Below are 23,982 nucleotides of genomic sequence, written 5' to 3'. Positions count from 1 at the left end.
AGTTGCTGGGATTACAGGTATGTGCCACCACATCTTGTTCCACAAGTAATTTTAAAATCACAGAACAAATCTGTTTATTTTATAATTTTTATTATAATATTAATTTTTCTGCTTTACTACTAGTATTTATGGAAGAGGAAAAATGTACTACTAATTTAAATGGCATAGGTGTTATGATTAGTTAAAAATTCTTCAGAAGCACCCATGAATATAAAAATTATTAATAATGACACAGCAGTTAAAAATACAAATTTTGGAGACCTTTTCAATTTCATACAATAAGAAAAGCAAAAGACCTGATGGAACACATATGTTTTAAGATATTTCAGTTTATAAATATCTTATTCTGGGAATTTGTTTCATTTGCTTTACATTTTGAAACCTATATAAATAGTGGATCAACTACATCTCACAACCATATTGTTTTTTTAATTGAATGTATATATTCTAAAGTACAAGATGATTAGGTATTGGGATTGACAATTTGTACATAACTTTACAATTACACCACATGGAGTTAGAGAACAGAAAAAGATGTGGCAATAGATCATAAAGGTCCCAAGGCTTGGTGTCACACTCAGATTTCAGGCAATGTGACATAGTGAAAATTTTTTGAAATGCTGTGATTCTTATAATCATGATACCTAGAATATTCGAAGCACACAGTGCTTAGCAGAAATACCAACTAGATAATAATATAGTGCATGAGAAAAATAGGATTTGAAAAAAATTTATAATGTTCTTTGAACTGGCTTGTCAATAGTATCACCTTTGTATTATTCTTTCTAAACAACAGTTTTCATATATACTGTTTATTGACAACTGTATCTGAGTTAAATGCATATTTCCTAAATAGCATTAGGTAGATGAATATGTAGAAAAATATCCCCACCCAAATGCTTTGAACCAGATTCAATGCACTTACTGTCAGGCAGTTATACATGTAGAAGTAGGTAGAAATGTGGGAAATGTCCAGATCAGAGGGGAGGAGGGAAGCTTGTAAACTGGTAATTTTAAATTATCTTGAAGGACATTTTAAAAGGATTATCTATTTTAAAGAGAGAAGAATGTATTATAAACAGTTTAGCCATCATCTACATAGAGATTGGTTTGTTCTCAATCTTAAGAGGCCATCACCTTTTATCCATTCCCCCTTTCCCTTCCTTTCAGTACTATTAGGAAACTATTCACAAGTGTAATACTGGACAATGCTGAGCAGTAATTATGACTTGCTGACAAAGAGATATGAACAATTACTGAGCCCATTTTGAAACCCTACACTAATAAAGTCATTAGATGCTGCCCTTGCCATGATCCTTCTAAAAGCTTCTGAAGTTACAAGAACACACGGCATTGTTTGCAGGGACAATTGCTGCTGGCAGAACGCAAACCTTGAGTTAAACCATGCTGCAAATTGATCTTGACATTCTGTTAAGACGGCCACTAAAAATCAAAAGCAGAGGAGAAAAGGAGAAAATGAGTGGGTAGGATGTAATCATGGAACAGGAGGGGTTCCTCCTCACCTTCTCTCCTCCCTCTTCACAAAACAAACCAGAGAGAAAATGACAAACTCTCCTGGTGTTTTGGAACCTTTATTTTAAAGCATTAATTAAGCCCTTGACCTGGGATGTTTAGGATGGCAATGCACTTCCTTTAAAAGTACTGGAAGGAAAATGTTGCACAAAAGGAATAAAGAAGTTGGAGAAAATTATATGGACATCTGGCAAGAAGGCTCTCTGGAAGTCTTAGTACCCTGACCACAACATGTTCATCTGTTTTATCTGCTCTCCTCTGTAGAATACATATTTGCTCTTAGGGTAGCAGCTGGAAATTAACACTCCTAGTGTCTCCCATGTAGACCCCACACCTGGGCTATATTTGCTGGATCAAATGGAAGTGTGGGGTTAGGCTAACATGGTCAGCTAGGCTTCAGCCAGGCATGAACCACTGAGTGGTCAGGAATTATGGGTAAGCCACTGTGAATATGGCTAATTACTAAGACGGAAAGTACAGATGAAGATGGCCTAGTGATAATACATGCTTTAAGTTAATTAACTCTTGCCAAAGATTATGTGGAAAATTATTACTTGAACATTAAAGCTAACAAGTACCTGTTAGCACAGTAGAGGAAGTTTGCAGTAACCTTAAATACAGCAGCCAAGGGCATTAAGTTCAAAAGCTAAAAGCCACAGGCAATAGAATTATCTTGTGAACATTGGTATTAATGATGAATTATATATATATATATATATATATATATATATATATATATATATATATATATATATATATATCATGCAACCTGTGCAACCTGTGTAACCTGGGCACTATCAGAGTAACTCTTAACAGTTACTCTGAATACTGCAAAGCCTGATTTAACCATTTTGTAGCACATACAACATTTTTACCTCAGGAACTTGCACTTAAGCAACTAACACACTGGTACTCATAGATGGCTGATTACCCAGATGCCACTATCCTAGTCAAAGTCAATGTTTAATTTTAAGTCTTCTGGAATTAGATCATTTATACAAGCACCTATATTTGCCTTGTGGGCCCTTCTAGTCAGAACAAGAGATAACCACTAATGCACTTATTACAGGTCAATGCTGATCTACTCTAACCTTCCTTGATAAAGTAACTTAGCCAAGAACCCACTCATCATGGAAGGCAATGTTTCAATGCATGTGATATGTGTCCAAATATTTTTAATAGATGAAAGCAACTTAACACTTACTATGCTGGTAGTTACACAGTATTATTTATAGTTAATGTTGATGGTGCCCAAATGGAATGTGCCTGATTACTTGGCATATCTTATGAAATAACCAGGCAAGCATGCTGATTCCATGAACATGTTTATTTTAATCACTGCCATCACCACTTCAGAAGATTCAGTACCATCTGACAATGGCTCAACTTGGGATTACTTTTGGGATAGCACAGAGACTTGGCAAAGTCTGTGCAGGAAACTCTGGAATCCTTAAATGAACTCAAGTAGGTTGGAATTCAATCCCTTTTTCAGATAGTCTCGAGGTATGTATGGCCCTAGGTATAGGCCATGATATTTTAGGACCCCTTTAGGGCCTGCAGAAGACAAAGTATTCAGCCTGGACATTTTAAGTTCATTATGCAAGGAAACAAAAGCTGTAGTTTTATTAGTCCTATTAGTAGTTACAGAGGAAGATGACACAGTTAGAGGACCAATGCTCTTGCCATTACCCAAGCTTAATTTCCATTGCTTTCACAATAAGCTTGATACAGATTATTTATTACCAATTTGGTACTTAATTTTTAAAAATTATTATTATATTTTTAGTTGTAGATGGACATAATACCTTTATTTTGTTTAGGTATTTTTTTTTGTTTGTGTGGTACTGAGGATCTAACCCAATGCCTCACATGTGCTAGGTGAGTGCTCTACCACTGAGCCACAGCCCAGTCCCAGTATTTAATTTTTAAAAGGCATTATGTAATGTATAAGATTATAGATATACCACCCTTAGGGAGCTGACAACTTTGTAGGTAGATAACCAATAACTGTACACTGTAATGAGTGCTATTAAAACAAGCTACTATAGGAATATTATGGGAACACATAGAAAGTGCATTTTGAACCCAGACTGAAGTGGAAGATGAGGAAAGCCAAGGCTTCTAGGTAGTGATATTTGTCCTGAATTTTAAGAAATTATCCTTTCACAGCTAAGTACTAATTCACTAAGAGTACATTGTACTCAAAATATTTTTATTGTTTTAGTTAAACCATGATGGTTTTCTACGTGTTATGCATCCAAAAGATATTTGATCTCTGTTCCACCAACTGCTTGTAAGCATATGCCAATACTGGGATGGATCAATAACAAAACTTTTTTGGATCTGTCCCTCCCAGTTGATTGGCTTAATCCTCAATCTGGTTCAGACCATACAGGATTACATTAGTTGCCAGTTCCCTTCCATCTTTCTTTCCTCAACAATTATCTCAAGCACTGACCCTTCATTCCAGATACTTAATTATGATGCTTTAAATAATACCAATACTCTTTGTAAAGAATAAAAAAGCCACAACCTAATAGACTAGGAATGCTACTAATACAAAAATTTTTGAATAGAAAAAGTAAAATTCTATTCACATTTTTCTGTGTGTCATCTCTTTAAAGTCCTTCTCTGACTCCCTTATGCGTAACAATTTCCTATGGGGTTTACTCCTGAAGCACTTTCACATACATTATATATTATCTCTTTTGTGTGACTTTTAAAATTATTTTTTAAATTTTGAGTCATGGTTTTCTGAGGCTAGCCTTAAACTTGCAACCCTGCTTCAACCTCCTGAATTGCTAGGATTACAGGTGTGTGCCACTGTGCCTAGTGCTACTTTTGTTTGCCTTGATTACTAGACTATCAGTGCTTTGAGAGTTAGGATTGTCTTGCTCAACTTTTCATCCTCAGTTCTTAGCACCATTCCTGGTTTATACTAAATATTCAGTAAATATTTACTCAATGAATAAATGTGAAGAAATGTAAAAACTTTCTTAAAATATTTTTTAGTCATGCCCAGGAGTGATTTTGCAAGGTCCCCTTGCTTACTATTACCTGTTTCTATCTCTTTCATTTATAGGTATATCCTTCTATCAGGTTCATTAGTAAAATGAACAGTTAAGAAATTATACCCTCTAGCACCTCTTAATACAACCTAGGGTTTTCATCCTATGACTTTAAGAAAGAATGGCCCTGAAATCCATCGACACAGCTGTCAACAAAACCATGGAATTTTTAAAGAAATTCCATTTAAATATGCAACACTGAAATTATAAGCAGCATTCTTAGATGGAATTGGATGTATATATTTATTTGATAAATTCTGAGTTTCTTTCTCCTAGAATTTAATTTATAATAGCAAGTGATATTAATATCCTGGTAACTTCACCAAAGCATTCACATGAGTTCAATATCCTTCATTTATCTTCTACACACCAGAGATTCACAGTAAATTGTGCTTGGAGGATTAATGTTTCTGTAGCCTTAATTAGAATATACCTTAAGCAAAAATATTTGATCAGCAAGATCCTTCCCATCTTGGACATCAGTGTCTAGAGGTATAACATCAGGTGGTAGTCCTAGAAACCACTAGGGAAGCATACAAGTTAAATAGCTTACAGATCCAGGTCCCTCTACATTTACATGATTTGTCAGAACTAGGATAGCCAAGATGGGACAAGAAAAACTATCTGCCATAAATTTATTCAAAAACTATTATTACATCAGTTATAAAGAAAACAGTTAAAAAGCCAGGGCTACAATCTTATTTTTTTTAATTTATTTTTTAGTTGTATTTGGACACAATACCTTTATTTTATTTATTTATTTTTATGTGGTGCTGAGGATTGAACCTGGTACCTCACATGTGCTAGGCAAGCGCTCTACCACTGAGCCACAACCCCAGCCCCTATAATCTTGTTTTTGATGCCTAGACTTCTGTATTTCCTCATTTCAGTACTTTCCTCATTTCCTCATTTCTGTACTTCTGTATTTCCTCATTTCAGCTCTCTAGTTATGAAAATGATGGCACATCATTTTTTGATATGTAGTAATTTTTTATATGTAGCCCAATGATAGACAAATATTAACACAAGCAGTCTTCTGTAAAATGAGAATGAAAGTTTGAGGTTAGTTAAAGTTAAAAGAATCAAATAAATGATGCAATAGATTTTCATGATAAATACCTTTGGATAAATGTGGTTTATAAAATTCCAAGAAAGATCATACAGCAAGAAACCCAATTAGATAATTTTATTCAGATGAATTTATGACACCTGATAAGAAAATTGTGGCTAAGCTAAACCATTCATTTTTGGCAATAAATCAGCCTAATTCTGTTAGTTTCATGTATCAAAGGAGACCCACTTTTACTCTCTTTTTGGGAATATGACACTCTAATAAAACGCTAATCTTGTGTTTAAAAATGTTTCCTATTTCTTAACAGTGATAATGATGGAACTGTACATCAAAAAGAGTTATATTGTTTTGTTACTTTAATATAGAAAATGGAACACAGCTTAAAATAGTTCTTGATTTTTAATGTGAACAGAAGTGAACTTTGAATAAGTATGGCAATTATCTTAAAATTCTAGGAATTATTCTGTTCTCTTCTACATTACTCTGTGTTTCCTATAAACGTTTATTAAGTTGAATTCCTAGATGTTTCTATTTTCAGTCTATAATATCACTTCCTTTTATTTTTATGACAGTTAATGAAATATCCCATTTTTTAAAATGAAGACAGAAATGTCTTATCATACTTCATAGTCAGTCCTGCAATTCATTGAGAAATAGCTCTAAAGCCTTAAACAAGGCCTTTATTTAGTGTTTTTAAAGAAGTGTCATAAGGAGTTAATAGGACACAGCTGTACTGGCTCTTTCTAATAAGCAGCTTCTGTCGCTTTGGTCACCACAGGTGTCTCTGTAACCTGCAAACTCTTATTACTAGTGTATCAAAGTTGTGCTACTTAACAGACTTCTTTAGTAAAACATAACAAAGCAATTACATGGCTGTTGATTGCCAGTCATAAAAAAAAAACCTCAAACACTGTTTTTCAAAAGAAACTACACTGCAATTTTTTGTCATTGTAAAATAAAAGGAACTAAGGAATTAAATGGAGGATAGAACAAAATAACAGCAGGTAGCCCACTGAACTTAGCCACTACAGATGGTTTAGAAATAGTGTTTCCTTCTTCATCAAGTTGTGGATAAAAGGAAAGGAGGAGATTCCTTACTGCCAGTGAATGGCAAAAGATTTAGCCACGTCTCCAGTCTATGTATTTTGCCTCATGAAAGACCTTCGATGCTGCATTTTTATCTGTTTTTGGCACTGCTTTTCATCACCTTTAACTGAGTGTGAATAATAACCTGATTTAATTTAAACAAATACAGGTGCTAGAGGTTCTTTATTTATGTATAACAGGGAATATTTCCAAGGCAGAACGAAGTCATCCTAGGAAATTTCCTAGCCATTTGCTTAAAGAAATTAAGTATTAGATGAAGAAATTGCTTCAACATTTTTTTGGGGGGGCTCACAGTTAAGGGAAGAATTTTCTTTCTTTTCAGATTCAGATAACATAAAGCAAAGTCTGAATGATAATAAAAAATTCAGTGAGACATAAAATAATAAAAATATAAATCGGATGATTTCTAATTGATCTATAATCATTTAAATTAGGTAACTATAATAGGCTTTTTTGAAATGAATTAATTTAACCTCCCTGTTCATAAGCCCGCGGTCTTGTGTTATGATTGTGTTAACACATCCAAAATAGCATCATGGGATGTTACAGTCACATGTGTAATTACACATATTGAAAATATATTTCAGATGGGAAACTCAGAAAGGTAAAATATGAAGAATTACTTATCATTTAAAGAAATTATGATTAACAAATTAACTATACTTATACTGACAAATAGGAAAGGGATTTTTTTTTCTTTTGAGAATATGGATGCATTGCTGGCTGTGTGCAAAAGAATGTGTGCAATAAAGCGATTACATCAATTAGCATATGCTAGAGTTAAGCTTTTACCAACTTCACTGGACTGGTCCAGAATGTCCTGCCTTCTTCACTGAAGTTATTAAAAAAATAAACTTACTACTAGGATTACGTGTTAGACTTGCTTTGCCTTTTATGAGCATCATAAAAACACTGATTTTCTTTAAACAATCAACAAACTAGAAATATATACTATCTGTCTTATTGCAAAAAAAGAGAAATATATTTTTTTTTCAGGTTATTATTGAATTTAAGCAGAGTCTTTTTAAAGTTATGTTTTCAAAATTGTAAATAACTGCATATGTAGCTATAACAAATAGCTTTTATCTAATGAAATGTAATAGAAGCGTTAATGCTAAAGATGAAAGATATTTATGATGACAAGAAGCCAAATACAATAATGACTTTTTAAAAAACAGAAGACCAACTTACAACTTGTGAACAGAATATTACCTTGCTCTGTTGGCGTCCTTTGTCAGATCCCAAGCCCAGGTTATAAAATTTTGACTCAGATAAGAAACAATGGATTCAGCACAAAGCATTTGTGAGCAGAACACGTTGGTTAGTACACTTTCATCATGGTGGAGGTAGATAGCAAGAAGCTTTCTCTGCAAAGAGGAGAAAATACCAATCAATTAAAATACTCATTAATGAAAGATTCTTGCATTTTGGAGAGGTATAATCAATATAAATGAACAGCAAAGACAAAAATTAAATGCTATTCCCTAAAAGCGTTCCTTACATTTGGAGTTCCTAAAGCATCTACCAGTATAAACAATTTTTGCCTCCTTACACTTTAAATAAGGAGGCAAGTATGATTACATCTAGTTTTACAGATTGCTAGCATAGATTCCTATTAACATGTGGAAGCAAAATTTGCAAGAGAATTGCATTTTCTTTAAATAAAATGGACTTACCATTCTTTATGTTCAATACATCTTTATGTAAAAGAGAAATATTAACTCTGAGGCATTTAACTATGCAGAAAAAAATTAATCATTAAGACTGGATGGCAAAACATCTCTTACATATTCTTTATGTTTTTAATCTGAACACTGAATAGTCTCTTCTACTTGAAAGAAAAAGGGTTGAAATAAAGTTCTGTTTTAGATCTACTAGTAATTTCAAAATGCTTAATATATTCCCATATTAAAGTCCTTACTTATGAATATGTAATTTTAATTACCATTTGAAAAGATGTTTAAAAATATGCAGTCGACATGAATTCTTTTTTGGTTTAAATTTTATAAGATATCCAATGTAGTTTCTCCTATGAAAAATTATTTTTTTCTTTTGGCCATGATAGAACTTGTTCTTAAGAAATGACATTTGCTGTCTTAAAAACGTCCTGTCATAGTTGGGTATTCAATAAAATAACTCAAATTAAAAACTAAAATTGAACAATATAATTTGCAATATGTCAGCTACAATAATGACAAAAATGAAATAACTCAAATTCTGTTGACTAACTTATTAATGCTACCTTATAGAAGAGCTGAGTTTAAGAGTCACAGTTATCAGGAAAAGGAAAGATAAAACATATAAACCAATAAGTGAAATTCTGCCAGAGGAAAATTTCAAGGAAGTTTTAAGATATTTCCATTCATATTAAGTAAGGAATATGATGGTAGTCGTTAACTGAAAATTTGCTGGGTGTAATTCTTAAATAAAGACTCATACTGATGAATGCCTAATGATGTCTGATGCTTGAAGTATCCTGATAAAGAACCCAAATTGTAACAATGCCTTAAAAATAATCATTAAAATATTTTTCTCAAAAGAAAATTTTGTACTATAAAAGAGGTAAATATATTAAATAAAGGTAAAATGATTTTAGATTAAAATTCTAAAATCATCCTGCTATTTTTACATTTACCTCCAGAATTGTAAAACAAGTACTAACCTCATTAGCATATGAGGAAACTGAGGTTTAGAACCCTGACTTGTGCTAAATTCCACAACCAGTTTGTAAGAAACACACTGGGGACTACAAACCAGATTGTCTGAATCCAAGTCTAATGTTCTATCTCTGATACTACAATGTAGCAAGGAAATCACCACACCATAGTCAAGGCATGTGGGAGCACTCATATAACTTGAAGCTGCTAGACTACTTACAACATCAGTGCTTCCAGGCCTCAGAAACTGCATGTAACAGGAATAAGGACAGGGTTCCTGTATAAATAGTTTGGCTGATCTCACTCTGCTTCTATGTGTTAATTCATTTATTCATTCATTTAACAAGCATTTGTTCAAATACTCATTGTGTCAGGCCTAGGAAGAAGTACAAATGATAAAGTGGTGAACAGGAAAGACTCAGGGTATCTTCATCTATGTTGATGTCTGCAGGAAGTTTGCAATCAGATATATTGTTGGAGAAATACTTACTTGGTAAATTCTGACTCAACCTTGAAGGTTCAAAGCAAATGCCTCTATGAAACCATTTCTGATTCTCTTAGGCAAAGTTAAGAGCTTCCTTGCCCGTGTTGCTAGCTCTTCCCACTAGTAAAATTGTTTACCAGTTTCTCCTCTAGACTAAGTCTCTCAAGGGTCAGGTCTAGGTCTTTTTCTGACTTCTTTACAACCTAAACTAGCATAGGTGCCAGCCTGTTTGAGGAAAACAACCCGAATGCTGATATTAACCTCGGCCTCATAGCAAAAAAAGACACCACATGGCAATGACAATGCTAAATCAGTTTTAGTAAGTGAATCAAGAATCTGCTGCTTTAGGGAAAGATTGTGAACCTGGCTGCAAACAAATTCAGAGCTCCTCTTCTTAGGAGATCTCTAGCTGAAAAGACAGAGGGATGTCAACCTCTAATTCAGCTTGTTCGTATCTCAGCAACTACATTTAATGAGACACTGGGAACAAGAGAGCTGTCTACTTTTAAATCAGCATATTTCTCACCAAACAATAGCAATTGCTAAATCTTTAAAATGCCTATTTCTCTCAAGAACATTGTAATGGAACATTTAGACTTTGGGAAAGAGATTAGTGATTTATATCGCTATCTCACTGATTTAATTTAAATGCTCTTCCAAACCAAACACATATGTGCCAGAGAAGCTACTAAGAAACCCAACATGCAGAGTTCCCCATAAGTGAAGCCCACAGTGTTGACTGAAACTAAACTTGGAAATCCAGGGCACTAATGCACAATATCAAGCAATAAAACAGCATCTCTTTGGCAATATTTAATTTAAAAAAGAAGAAAGAGGCGGGCGAAGATCAGGGACTGTCTGTTTTGGAGGATCAACCATTCTGCATTTCAAAGCATTGGTCCCTGCAATATCCAGGTTACTGTGCTAGAATCTCGACTATTATATCGCAGTTGTGAGAGGGAGGGCAAAGATGTGTTTACTCAGTGATTAGGCCCTTAGAATAAGCCTCTAGCTCCTAGAGAGACAGCTCACCACTTATTCATTTGGGCCAATTCACAAAGCCTAGGAAGATTAAACATCCATGCTGAGAAGACAAGCGAATGCAGACGGTGAAAAAGAAATAAAAATTCTTTAAAAACTCTGAGATGACTTCATTATTTTTCCACAAGGAAACTTTAGGAAAGTGTTTAGTTAGAGAAAAACCCACATTGACCTCTCTCTAAACCCTTAATCTTTCCTTTGTGGTGGCACTGCTTTGTGGTAAGCGACTGGCTCGCCTCGCCCCTCTTTTCACTAGAAGCTGAGAGAAAAAAGGCTCTGGAGAAACAGTTTTCCTTCCAGGGACACAAACCCCTGACACTGTTAAACATGAGATGCCAGGAAAACACACTTAAAAAAAATTCCCACTTTAAACTCTAAACTGAATGTGAGAAAGAAGATGGTAAAAAAGAGTATCAGGAAAAGATCTTCAGCCTGGGGGCACGCCCACAGCAGCTTTCCATAGGGAAATGGAATAATATTAAAATGCTCTCATCTCTCTGACAGGATAAGCATTCAACAATAACAAAAAAAAAATTCTTTTGCTGTTTTGACAGTTGTCAAAAAACAAACACAATAATATGCAAATGCTACTAAATTTGGGCTATACAGTCTATTTTAATTATAGGCATGATAAATGAGGTCCAGTTTCAGATTTCTGATTACCTAATTGAGCTTAATTTAGGTAGGGCAAAACAGAGTTGAATTCGGCATCAACCAACTTGGGAGAGTAGAAATGGCAAAGTAATCAGAAAACTGCTTCTGTGAAGAGGGGCATAGAGTACACAGAAAAAGCATTAAGACAGTGTTTTGTTTTCCATTACTATAACCATTTCTTTCCTTTGGTCCATTAATAATTTAGTTCAATAACATTTACAGAGTGCCATGTGTTAGAGATTGAGAATATGGAGATGAATAAAACAAAGTTCCTTTGCTCTTAAATAATTGGGGGTGGGTGAGTATGTTGGGAAGTAAACATTTAACCATGTAACAATGATAATACTGGGGTACTATTTTATTTGTATTTTCTAATTTGGCAGAGGGTCTAACTCTGGTAGATCATAAAGGCAAACAACTCAGCTTCACTATTCTCATATGTCCATTTTGTGATCTAGGTTTTGGTAACACAGTATAAAGAATGGTCTCCAAGCTTTAAAATAATAGAAAGCTCTATTCTAAAATGAGTTCTGCCATTTACCAGTTGTATGATCATGGGGTAAGAAGGGTCATAAAGACTGTGCACAAAGTAGGTTAAACATCTATTTATTATGCAGGGCCCCACAGCAGGTACTGAATAAAAAGTATGTTAGGATGAAGATTCCGGGACTATCCATGCAAATAAAAGGGGTTTGAAAGCAATTCTGAAAGAAATCATAGTCATGAAAATGTATTAAAGATTAAGCAGCTCCTACTGGCAATAGTATCTGGGATGCTCACTGTGTCGTCAGTGCCTCACTAATCTTCACATTCCAATCTAGAAGTTAAGGTACTAAATTGATGTTTAGGAAATGCCCAGCTGACAGCAACCAATGTAACTTGGCCTTGAGCTGCATTGACTATTGTATTGAAACAATATCATAGAACCAAAGAACACTAGAACTGAAAGAAAGTAGCTATGTCTCAAAATGAGCCAGTCACAGAACACTCAGGAAACAGTGAAGGACTAAAATGGAAGTGTATCTTTTTGAGTGACAAAATATCCATAATCTGTGTGTTCAATTATTTTAATATGATATCACAAATAATTTCTAGAAATGGTAGTTCAGAGTTTTTTCAGTGTAAGAATTAAGGCATAGGGCTGGAGTTGTGGCTCAGTGGTAGAGCGCTCACCTAGCATGTGTGAGGAGGCCCTGGGTTCGATCCTCAGCACCACATAAAAATAAATAAACAAAATAAGGATATTGTGTCCAACTACAATTAAAAAAAAGAATTAAGGTATAAAATTATGTACTTTGTGTATGTTGGGACTTGACTTTATTTCTTTTTCCCACTTCTGATCTTTTCCTTCATTATTATCATTACCATAATAATCAGAATCATTACTATTATCAGTCTTTTGTTTTTTAAGTTTGGGGATGGTTTATTTACACAAAAAGTGATATAATGGTTCTAATAAACACCCATTTATTCTTTATCTAGATGTACCAATTATTAACATTTGCCCATATTCATTTTATCATTCTTTTTATACTTCTTTCCTTGAATTATTTGAAAGTTGCAGATAATATGCTTCCACCACAAATATTTCAGTATCTGTCTTTTGAGATATAACCACTGTATCTTTATCACAAAGACATTTAACATTACTGCACTAATATCATCTAATATAGAGTTCATATTCAAATTTTCCCCAAAATACTTAATTAAGGTGGGGCAAAACAGACTTTGGGAAAGAGATTAGTGATTTATATCACTATCTCACTGATTTATTTTAAACACTCTTCCAAATGAAACACACATGTGCCAAAGAAGCTACTAAGAAACCCAACATGGGTAGCTGTTTTATTTACTAAATCCAGGATCTAATTTGAATTATTCTAGTATACCCCTATGGATGTTCACAGGTCCAGCTAAGCATTTAATCATGACATAATAACATGGTAAGGACAGAGGCAGCCACACTGGATTCAAAATTCCTACTTTACCACCTCTTAGCTCTGTGGACCTTGAAAAAATTACTTCAATTTTCTGTGCTTGGGTGCCATGCAGTTCTGGAGGTCAAAAATATACAACACTCAGCCTACATGGGAATGGTGAGGGGGTAAGGATAGCAAATCAGTGGTCATGAGTAAAATTGATACTTGAGCGGAATTTTAAAACTAGGGACACAGTAACAGATTTCTCTGGGACTTAAGATGAATTTTGAATTTAGTTAATAGTACGGAAAGGTTGAGTGGCAATCTCCCAGTCTGTCCAAAGAACACCCAACTAGTAATTTTTAAAGAGTGAAGAACCAATTGGCAGATGTGAATTTTTTCTTATTCATCTTTTTAGTTAGATTAGTAGCTGACAACTAAAAACTACATTTCTTGGACTCTTGTTAATCAACTGTGGTTCTGTAACTAAGTTCTGGACAATTTAAACAGAAGTGTTTGTTGGAGTTCTAATACCCATCCTGAATCATGACATCATCCAAACCTTGCCATTAAAGCAACATGAAAGTACACTGAGTTTTTGTCTTTGAGGTACCATACTAGGCCTGGACAGATGATCTCAAAATTTCATGAAAGAAAGAGAAATTAACTTTTATTTTGCTTAAGCCATTATTACATTTTATTTTTCTGTTAAAAAATCAAATCCCCTTTATTAATAATAGCTGTAAGAAATCCACAATCATATATAAAATGATAGTCTATGGAACTATATCGTTAATTCAGAAAATAAGAAGAAAAAGACATGCATTTATGGATTAGTTTTTGTCCTAACAGGAAGATTCTCACATTATACCAGCGGGCCCTAAGTTATATACCAATGGGGATGAACTTTGGCTTGAGGCAAATGAACTGACAGATATTGAAAAAGCTCCATCTTGTATTTCTAGTTATTAAGACTTATCGTCAGAAGGTCAACGAGGATTCGGACTGGATAAACACAAAAGAAAGCATGGAGCTTACTGCTTGAGGTGACTCTAGTCTTATCTTCATGTAATGGAGAAGGAGGCATCTTTATTGTTAATATAGTCTAGCCCAATTAATCCAGAGCAAATGGCTTACGTGTTTGGAATAGTGTAATCGTCAAGTGTGCAAGTATGTGAAGTGCCATGTGTACCAAAGTATATAAACCTGAGACTCAACATTGTGATTGAAGTCATAGTAAGTGATTTGTCTAGATATTTTTTGTTGTCTATTTATCTACCTACCTACCTAACACAAGTGATTTTTATCATATAAAACATGTCACATATGCTATTATGCACCTCAAATTTTTCACTTAATAGATCTTGATCATACATATATATATATTCTACATTAATATCTATGAGGTAACATTTTTGTGTGGTGCTGGGGATTGAACTCAGGGCCTTGTGCACACGAAGCAAGCACTCTACTAAATGAGATATGTTCCCAGCCCCATAATTATTTTTAATGGCCACATGGTATTCCACTGTTTGAATGTACCATTATTTATTTAATCAGTCTTTTACTAATGGACATCCAGTTTTTGCTATTTAAACAATGCTACCATAGATATCCTTACATTTATCTCCTTTCTTATTTGCATAAGCATATGTATAGAAACATTTCAGGTATTTTGATAGTGAAATTACATATTAATATGGTTTTAATCTGCATTATATTATGATATATGAATCATGTTTTTGTATTGAGCCATTTTTATTTCCTTTTCTGTGAAATACGTATTTATGTTGCTAGTCGATGCTATAAGAGCCTTTTTCTTATTGATTTTTGGAGTTCTTCAAGAGTAATTAGAGTAATTAGCTCTTTCTGGTATGAATTTTCAACAATGTTATTCTTTACATTTTGTTAAACACTTCAAATAGAGTGGGAGAGAAATAGAATACTTGAAGATACATGTGTATGAAAAGGTACAAAGAAGGTTGTGAAATTTAGAGCCACAGAGTTTGTAAACTATGATGTCCTACAATTTTCTAATCATTGCTCAACATACAATTTTTATGCAATATATATGCACTATATATGTGCAATAGCTGCACATATACAAATATGCACCAGATCAGTCTGTCACTGTATCCAATCCATCTTGCCAACTGCTACCATATCACTATTCCTTTTGTATATTATAGCCCTGACAATATAATCCTCTTCAAAATCTTTCAAAAGCTGCTGGGCGAGGGCCCACGGCCATGTCAGCATGCTCAGCCCAGCCTGGACCCATAGCATGCCAAGAGTGCCTCTATAAATAATAAAATTCTTTATTAAAAAAATCTTTCAAAAGCTAACCAATACCTAACAAAAAAGATAAAATGTATTTAGTTGGCATTCATAGATTTCTGTGATGATTCCCTTTCCCATACTTTTCTCTTGCCCTATCACTTAATATTTTCCTACCTATATCCTATATTCTAGTAAATTCTAGTAAATAGGCCTATTCATCTTCTCTAACATGCATATTTGAATAACTTATCTATGTGAGGATTCATTTTAGCCCCATTTCAGAGAAAACAAAGGGGAGACTTAACAAGCAAATTGGTATTAGGGCTTAGTTTCAAATCCAGATTTGTCTTGATTTGTTCAATGTCCATTATTGTAAGCAAACTATCTCAAATAAATTTTACATACATTACAAAGATGTTTTACACAGTAAGCATTAATTTTTTGTTAAACAACATTGTGAGGTATGTATTATACTTCAAAGTCTTAAATATAGAAATTAATGCTCAGGGAGGTAGAATAACCTGGTTAACAGTACACACCTATTTAGTAGCAACTAGTAAATGGGAAGGAGTCAGAATTCAGACCTAATAATTCTCTATCATGCCCCTTACTTTTAAGAGAGAATGTTTAAGATTAGATTTGGAGCAGATTTCTTGAACTTACATATGAAATACTTAAGAGTCTAATTTGCTTTACATCCTTTTTAAATAGGTAATATGAATAAAAAATACTTTCTAGGGCTTGGGATGTAGTTCAGTAGTAGAGCACTTGATTTGCATGGGGAAGGCCCTAGGCTTAATCCCCAGTACCATAAATCACACACACACACACACACACACACAACAACAACAACAACAACAAAACTTTCTAGGACCAGTATGGCCCTTTGGGAGAAATGATGCAAATATGGATAAAACCCATGAGGAAAATTTCTTTTGATATTTTCCTAAATTACCAATATCATTTTTAAAAGATGATATGAATAGCAGTAAATAAGGAAGAAAGTTTCACATGGCAGCATATATTAAACTAATAAATTTTTGACTAATTTATAATGCTTTATAGCATGATTTTAATGAGGTCATTAAAAATTTTTATAGTTTTAAGACCTTCTGACTAAATTAAAGAATTAATGATACATTCTAAATGATGCTAATAATATACTGTTTCATGGAAACATCTAAGTATACAACAGCATATTTGGTGTAGCTGTACTTATGTTAGTTTTCCAACTGACATACATGTTTACTGATTTCTTTTATAACAATCACTTAAAAAAACACATTTAATAGGGTTTACTTTCAAGTTTGGAATTATGTGGTAAGTTTCATATTATACTTCAAGTGCATTTGTATTTTTTTCACCCACAAAAAACATTATTTGTGTATTTTTCTAAAAAAAATATTAGCATCATAGGTCTTGTCTTACACATGTGCAAAAGATCCTGTACTAGCTGACATACAAAATTACTGTAAAAAAGAAATTGTCCTGCATTTAAAGAATTTAAATTTAAAAGGTACCACAGACAAGAGTTGATTGGGTATATTTTCCAAAGCATAGAGAAGTTTATTTGCTTGGTCTTCTGGATGATAGGATGCTAGAAACTCAACAACTAGAGCTATGGACTCAGATTTATGTAGTACTTATTTTTCTTAAAAGACTTTGATAAAAGATAAAAGCTAGTTTTCTTTCAACCTAACCTAAGGCAGTATAAATAGCACTACTTTAAAACAGGCTGATATAAAATATATATATTTTAATATATATTTAATTATTATAATATATATTATGTACACACACATATATATTAAAACTTAATAAATAATTAGCACTATTAAAATGAAGTAGGCATTATAGTGATGGAAATGCTCATAGAGGTTCTCAAAAATTCCTTTCTGGAACTGTCCTTAGAGGTAGTTCATAAACTGAATAAGAAAACCAGTCTTTTTGTTATTCGTTTAAAATTGCTAAATAGCACTTTCTATCTTAGCCACAGTGCTGATTCTATCCATAATTAATGATACTAATTATGGATAGCATCATTTAATCCTTAACCATATGAAGTAGATATTCTCATCAACTCCTTGTTTCCCCTCTCCCCAGATTAGAAATAGGCTCATGATTTATTTGGGGTCATGGAGATATCAAGTAGAAATCAAGATCTGAGTACTCTTTAACTTATGTACGATATTTAGAAAAAGTATTGGGCCTGAAGTCAGACCTAGGGACTCTAACAGGATTACTGATATCAAAGCTCAGTATCCCAAAGGGATGCCTGGGAAAGAAACAATCTTCATATGGAAGATAAGCCCTGGCACTGGGATTTTTATTGCTCTTGATTTTTAGTTAGTATAAATGTTTAGTTGTTCTCCAGGGTACTTTTTGTTGTGTAGAAGAAAATTCATCAGGGGTAAAGGCATGAGCGGAATGGAGCCTATCAAGAGAAACAGAATCTTCTTTGGAAATTCCTAGGGAATCATGTTATGGCCAGTGGTAACTCTTTTGCAAACTTAATTAAGGAGGATAACACTGGTTCTCACTTATCTAAAGATACACTACAAGATCTACTAAAAATATTTTTTAAATGTCAGCTAATGCTAGAGAATCATAGTCCCCTCCATGATTGGCCCTCAGTGACTTTCCCAGCTCCATTCCCTGCAAAGCAACTGGGTTTTTATTTATTTATTTTTGCTCCAGTAATAACAAACTGATTTTATTTCCCTCATTTTACTCTTTCATTGAAGTTATTTTAAATTTTTACAGAATTCTGTTACTTGCCTAAGTTTTTTTTTTAATCTTTTAGGATTCATATCATTGTTATCTCCTCTAGAAATCACCCCCCTGCTGCCAGAACTTCTATGGTAGATGAGGTACCCCTTATAGCAAATTGTATTTTATGGATCTGTTTTATATTGTCTTCTCTCTGCTAGATTATCGAGGGCAGGAAAACTCTATATCCCAGATCCTTAGGGGGCATGTGATAAATATTTATAACTTTCAACTGGATGAGCATCCTTCATAGTTAAGAGCAAGAAAGGAAATCATAAAGTTGATCAACCTGTTACCAGAAGTCAAAACTTTGTCATGATACACTTAAAACAGACACAGAACTTGAGAACATCTGCTTTGCTGAAGTTGGAGCTTTGCTTTGGACAGTACTGCAAATTCCTCAAGAAAAAGGAAGAAAATTATGAACACTCTCACCAACAAGTACTCTCAAATGAAATCACTGTGAAGCAGTTTTCATTAAGATGGATTGAATGTGGCATCGTGAGAAACACTTTATCAAATGTAGTGTTTTACTTAGTGATTAACTATATACCAGTTGATGAAGCTCCCCAAATCCTTTGTAATCCCACCACTCCAATAAACATTTAATGAGTATATAAGTTCAAAAAGCCTAGCAGAGGATTTAAACCTTCAATCTTGTTTTTATTTACTCTTGGAACTCAATTTCTCACTTTCAGTGAAGAAAGCTGGTACTCGAGACTCATCTGTTGCCCTGGTAAAATTAATGTGCCTCCCACAGTTTAAATTAAACATGTGATATTTAAGAGGAAAGAAATTTAGTAAGAGTGCCACAGTATCAGTCACACTTGCCTTACAATGTTTCAACACCAGTAAACTGTTTTCTTGAAAATGGTTCATTCAGAATATTTTAAAAATAATATTGAATAAGATTTGTGTTAATTCTCAAAGGTGAAATATGAAAAGTAGAGATGAAGTTTGATAACTGAATTATAAAGTATAGTAGGTAGCAGTCAAAACTGAAATATTATCATAGAGTAAACATACTTACCTATCCTGGAATGTATGAGCTCAGATTTGGCCTCTACTACTTGCTGTTGACATGTCTGAGTAAGTCATGTACATTTTCAGAGTTTCCACATCTCCAAAATGAGACTATGGGTACTAAATGTCCCTATCTCACAGGTTTGTAATAGGTTTCAAATAATCATATATATGTGTAATATATATATATATATATATATTTTATATATATATATATATAATAATCATATATATACTTATATATAAGTACACATTTATAAAACATATGAAATGTTTTATAAACCACAGAGCCTCATAGAAATCACAGCATTATTATTATTATACTGTACTCATACAACTAAAAAGGGATATGTACAATATATTTTGATGGCTATATTAAATGTACCAGCTTAGATTTAATTTTTGATTGTTTACCGTCATAAGGTTACATTTTACTTAATTTAGAGAAAATGTAATGAACTATGCATAAACTGTTCTCTAACTTGAAAATGAGAAATGAGAAAAGGAAAAAACCCTGAACAAGGGGAGAAAAATAAAGACATGTTAGCAATCCAGACAGGTTAGTGAATTTTGGTAGGAATTTAATATGAAGCAAAACATTTAATTATATAAGCCAATGACTTTCATTTTCTAAAACACCTAGACACTAATAAAAACCAAACTATCAATTGTTTCATTAGAAATACCCAGGATTTAATAAATAAGAGCTTATGCTCCTTTGGGGATTATCAGTGAGAATAAATTTAAATGCCAATTTACTGTACAAGATACTTAGTGAAAGTTCTTTTGTTTATAATATACTGTATATTTAAATATCTGCATTTAAAACTATAATGTGTGAAGTATACATAGTATATCTTAAAAAGCATTTGAAACAGGATTTTGCAAATATCTAATTAGTTTAAATTATGTAAGGCCCTAACATTTGCTTAGCAATCTTGCTTGAAAGCAGAAACAAATATATCCAAATACACTTTTATTGAGGAATGAGTTGAAAAATAGACTATTTAAATCTATAATTAGATACTCAAATATGTTTATAACCAACAGTGTAAATAAATATAATAGCATGGCCATACAATGAAGGATTCCACAATCATTAAAATCTGTGTTAAAATATTTAGCATTACTTACAAAGCATTCTTATAAAAAGTGAATACCTGAATCTACAAAAGTTTTTAGACCTAATATCAATTTTTTTCAGGAAATACAGACTGAGGAACAAGGTAAATAATTTCACAAGGAAACAATCACACAAATCCAGAATTTGGAACAATCTACAAGTCATCTGGCCTGATTTCTTCACAAAGCAAATGTCATGGAAAAAAAGGGAGAGCTGGCTTGCTTAAAACAGACTTAGGAAATCTAACATTCAAATATAATTTATGATCGTTCAGAAAAGTGTGGTTCAAAAAACCACCAAAAACTATCTATATTCTGGGGACAACTACTGAAGTTTGAATATGTATTGGATATTAAAGAATGATTGTTAATTTTTTTTCATGTGATTAAGTACAAGTATCACGACTTTTGTAAAATACATACTGAAGTTTTCAGGGGTAAAGTGTGATGCTTATAATGTACTTTCAAAAGGTTCAGTCAAAAATAATGAATATGAGATTACTAAATGTTTTTATGTGGTTTTGGTTTTAATAACTTTAAAACTTTTGCTTTAATTATTTGTATTTATTTTCCATTTGTTTGTATGAATTTTAAGTAGTAATTTTGTGAGTGCGTGGTGCTGGGGATAAATGCAGGTTCTCAGGAATGTTAAGCATACACTCTACTACCAAGCTACATCTGCAAAATTTACTTAATGCTAAAGTCAACATTTGCCATTTTTCATCACAGAAGAATTAAAATAAAAAGTCATCTAAAAATATTCATCAAAATTATAAATCCAAATGTAAATAATTAATTTACAAATGCTGTTGTTTTGTCAGATTATAGAAAACTTTTGAAAGCATTCAGAGTTTGGGATACCTATATATGAAAAAAACACATGGCAAAAAATTTCATTATTAATAAATCTAGGTATACGGGAGATGAATTTTTACTGTATTATTACTTCTACTACCTCCTATATTGAATTGTTTAATAGTAAAAAGTTAAAATACCATAAATAATATAGAAGAAATGGTTGTATAATATTAAAAAGTAAAAACCTACTATAAAAGGATTGTAATGGCTCAATTTTATTAAATACCCACAAACACATTCACTCAAACTTAACATAAAAAATGCAGAGTATGTATTAGAAAGTTAATCATTAAAAGATGTTAGAAAACATTCTATTTGCTTTGTAGTATTTTCCATAAACCTACATTTATGAAACCATAAATATATAAACAGAATCATGCATTTCCTTAAAAATAATAGCTACTTATATAGATTTAATTGTTAAGGGGTACTTCACCTTTAAGGGTAAAGAACAATTTGCTTCTTAATTTACTTCATTATCTGTCAGACATACCTCTAGCTTTGATTACTAATTATCATTTTGGAATTGAGTCTTAAAAATATTTGTTTTAAAATGAATTTTCTTTATATCAGAATTTAATATAAATTTGCATACAGAGGACTCAGAGGCACAATTAAACTCTATTTTCAAAATTCTTTGCCTTCTTTAATTATAACACCTTCCCCAGAACACACCACCCAGAGTATCTCTTATTCAAAATGCTTAGGACCAGAGTGTTTTATATTTTGGAGTTTTTCAGATTTGGAAATTTAGATAGACTTCACTGGTTGAGAATACCTAATCCAAAAATCTAAAATCTGAAACACTCCATTTTGGATTTTAGATTGTTGGAATAGTAATGCTCAACCTGTGTGTGTGTGTGTGTGTGTGTGTGGTTTCATACTATCCAAGGTTTCAGACACTCACTAGGGGTCTGGGAAAACAGGCCTCACAGATAATTATTACACAGAATAATAATTTTGACAAAAGACTTATGGGCAAATCCTGTATCAAGAACTTCTCATTCATGTAACTAAAGAGAAAACTAAATTATAGCCAGGTCCCTTGTCAGTATGTTTGCTTTACCTCCCATAAAAAAAAAAAAAACCCTAATACAGAATTTGACATGTCTTCTATAAAGACCAGCAGTATTCTATTACACTAATCCTCCCTCTGAAATGGGCATCTTGGTGAAGATTAGGTCCATTGATGAACCAGAAGCAAAATCAAGACTTCAACCTCAAAACAAAAATAGAAAACATTAAGCATTGCCTCAGGCCTAGTGGTAAACATGTGGGTTGTATTTTTTTTAAACAGAACAGGCAAGATTGCACTTACATCTCGGGCTTTCACATAGAAGGCCTCTTGAAAAGCAGCTTCTAATGAGCCAATAAAAAATACAGGATGGCAGTCACCATATCTACAGGAAAAATTAAGTCTATTAGTTAATATACATTTCAAATTCATTTCAAAATTCTCAAGTCTAATCAATGGGCTAGGTAAAGTTGGGCTAATGTCTAGTGCAGACCAAATATTAAACTATGTTTTTAAAAGCTTGGAAGTGAGCTTCATTACTTTTTTCAATTCTTCCTGGTCTATACTAATATTAGAACACTATCTAGCAAGTGAATTTCCAAAGTGCTATGAGCTGGGTGTGGTGGTGCACACCTGTAAGCCCAGCAGATCAGGAGGCTGAGGCATGAGTATCACAAGTTTGAGGCCAGTCTCAATAAATTAGCTAGACTCTGTCTCAAAACAGAAATGAAAAGAACTGGGGGGTGTAGCTGAGGGGTACAGCACCCCTGGAGTCAATCCCCAGTACCAAAAAAAAAAAAAAAAAAAAAAAGAAAAGAAAAGAAAAAAAAAAGAAGGAAGGAAAGGAAAAAGAAAAGAAAGTTATGATTATAAGGAGCAAATCCTTGGTTACTCAGTTTTATAAGATTATACTATTATGTCAGTTTTAAGTTCTCACTTTAGTTCACTTATTTGAAAATTCCAATGCAAAAGGGGGAAATGGTTTCTTATAGTGCCAATATTATATTTCATCAGAAAATAACACAGAAGAGAAATATACTTTACATCAAATTGAAGGTTAAATAGTAATCCTCTTTATATTTTAATACCTCAGCACTCCCCCACTCCCCCAGGTATGTAAAACATTATATTAGAGTTTAAAAAAAAATGGTAAAGAACTCCAAAATAAAAATAAAAAAAAAATTCACTTCCATTTAAAAATTTTAAATTATCCTTTTACTTAACATTGTTTTACAGATTTATTTTTGTGTGTGTGGGTCTGTCTATTCTAATATATACTAAAAATCATATCCTATATGGTATTCCTTTGGGGGAATATAATAAATATATTAAAATTAGTGATCAATTTTGTAAACTTCTATAAAGATATAGTGAAGTGGC

The 23,982-nt window shown here is 32.8% G+C and overlaps 1 protein-coding gene across 2 annotated transcripts in view; it reads right to left on the bottom strand.

Moving 5' to 3' along the window:
* Window positions 1-23,982, bottom strand: part of FAF1 (Fas associated factor 1) — a 401,623-nt gene that overhangs the window by 93,361 nt on the left and 284,280 nt on the right. For both annotated transcript variants that reach the window (XM_081307503.1, XM_081307502.1), the window contains 2 exons: window positions 22,906-22,987; window positions 7,993-8,147 (listed from right to left, as the gene is read on the bottom strand). In XM_081307503.1, coding sequence (XP_081163629.1) covers window positions 7,993-8,147; window positions 22,906-22,987 — 237 coding nt within the window. The remainder of the gene's footprint in view (window positions 1-7,992; window positions 8,148-22,905; window positions 22,988-23,982) is intronic.

The sequence above is a fragment of the Spermophilus citellus genome, assembly GCF_964194105.1.
Source record: "Spermophilus citellus genome assembly, chromosome: 9".
Taxonomy (NCBI): Eukaryota; Metazoa; Chordata; class Mammalia; order Rodentia; family Sciuridae; genus Spermophilus; species Spermophilus citellus.
Note: the sequence above shows the minus strand (reverse complement) of the source record. Positions and strands in the feature narration are given on the sequence as shown.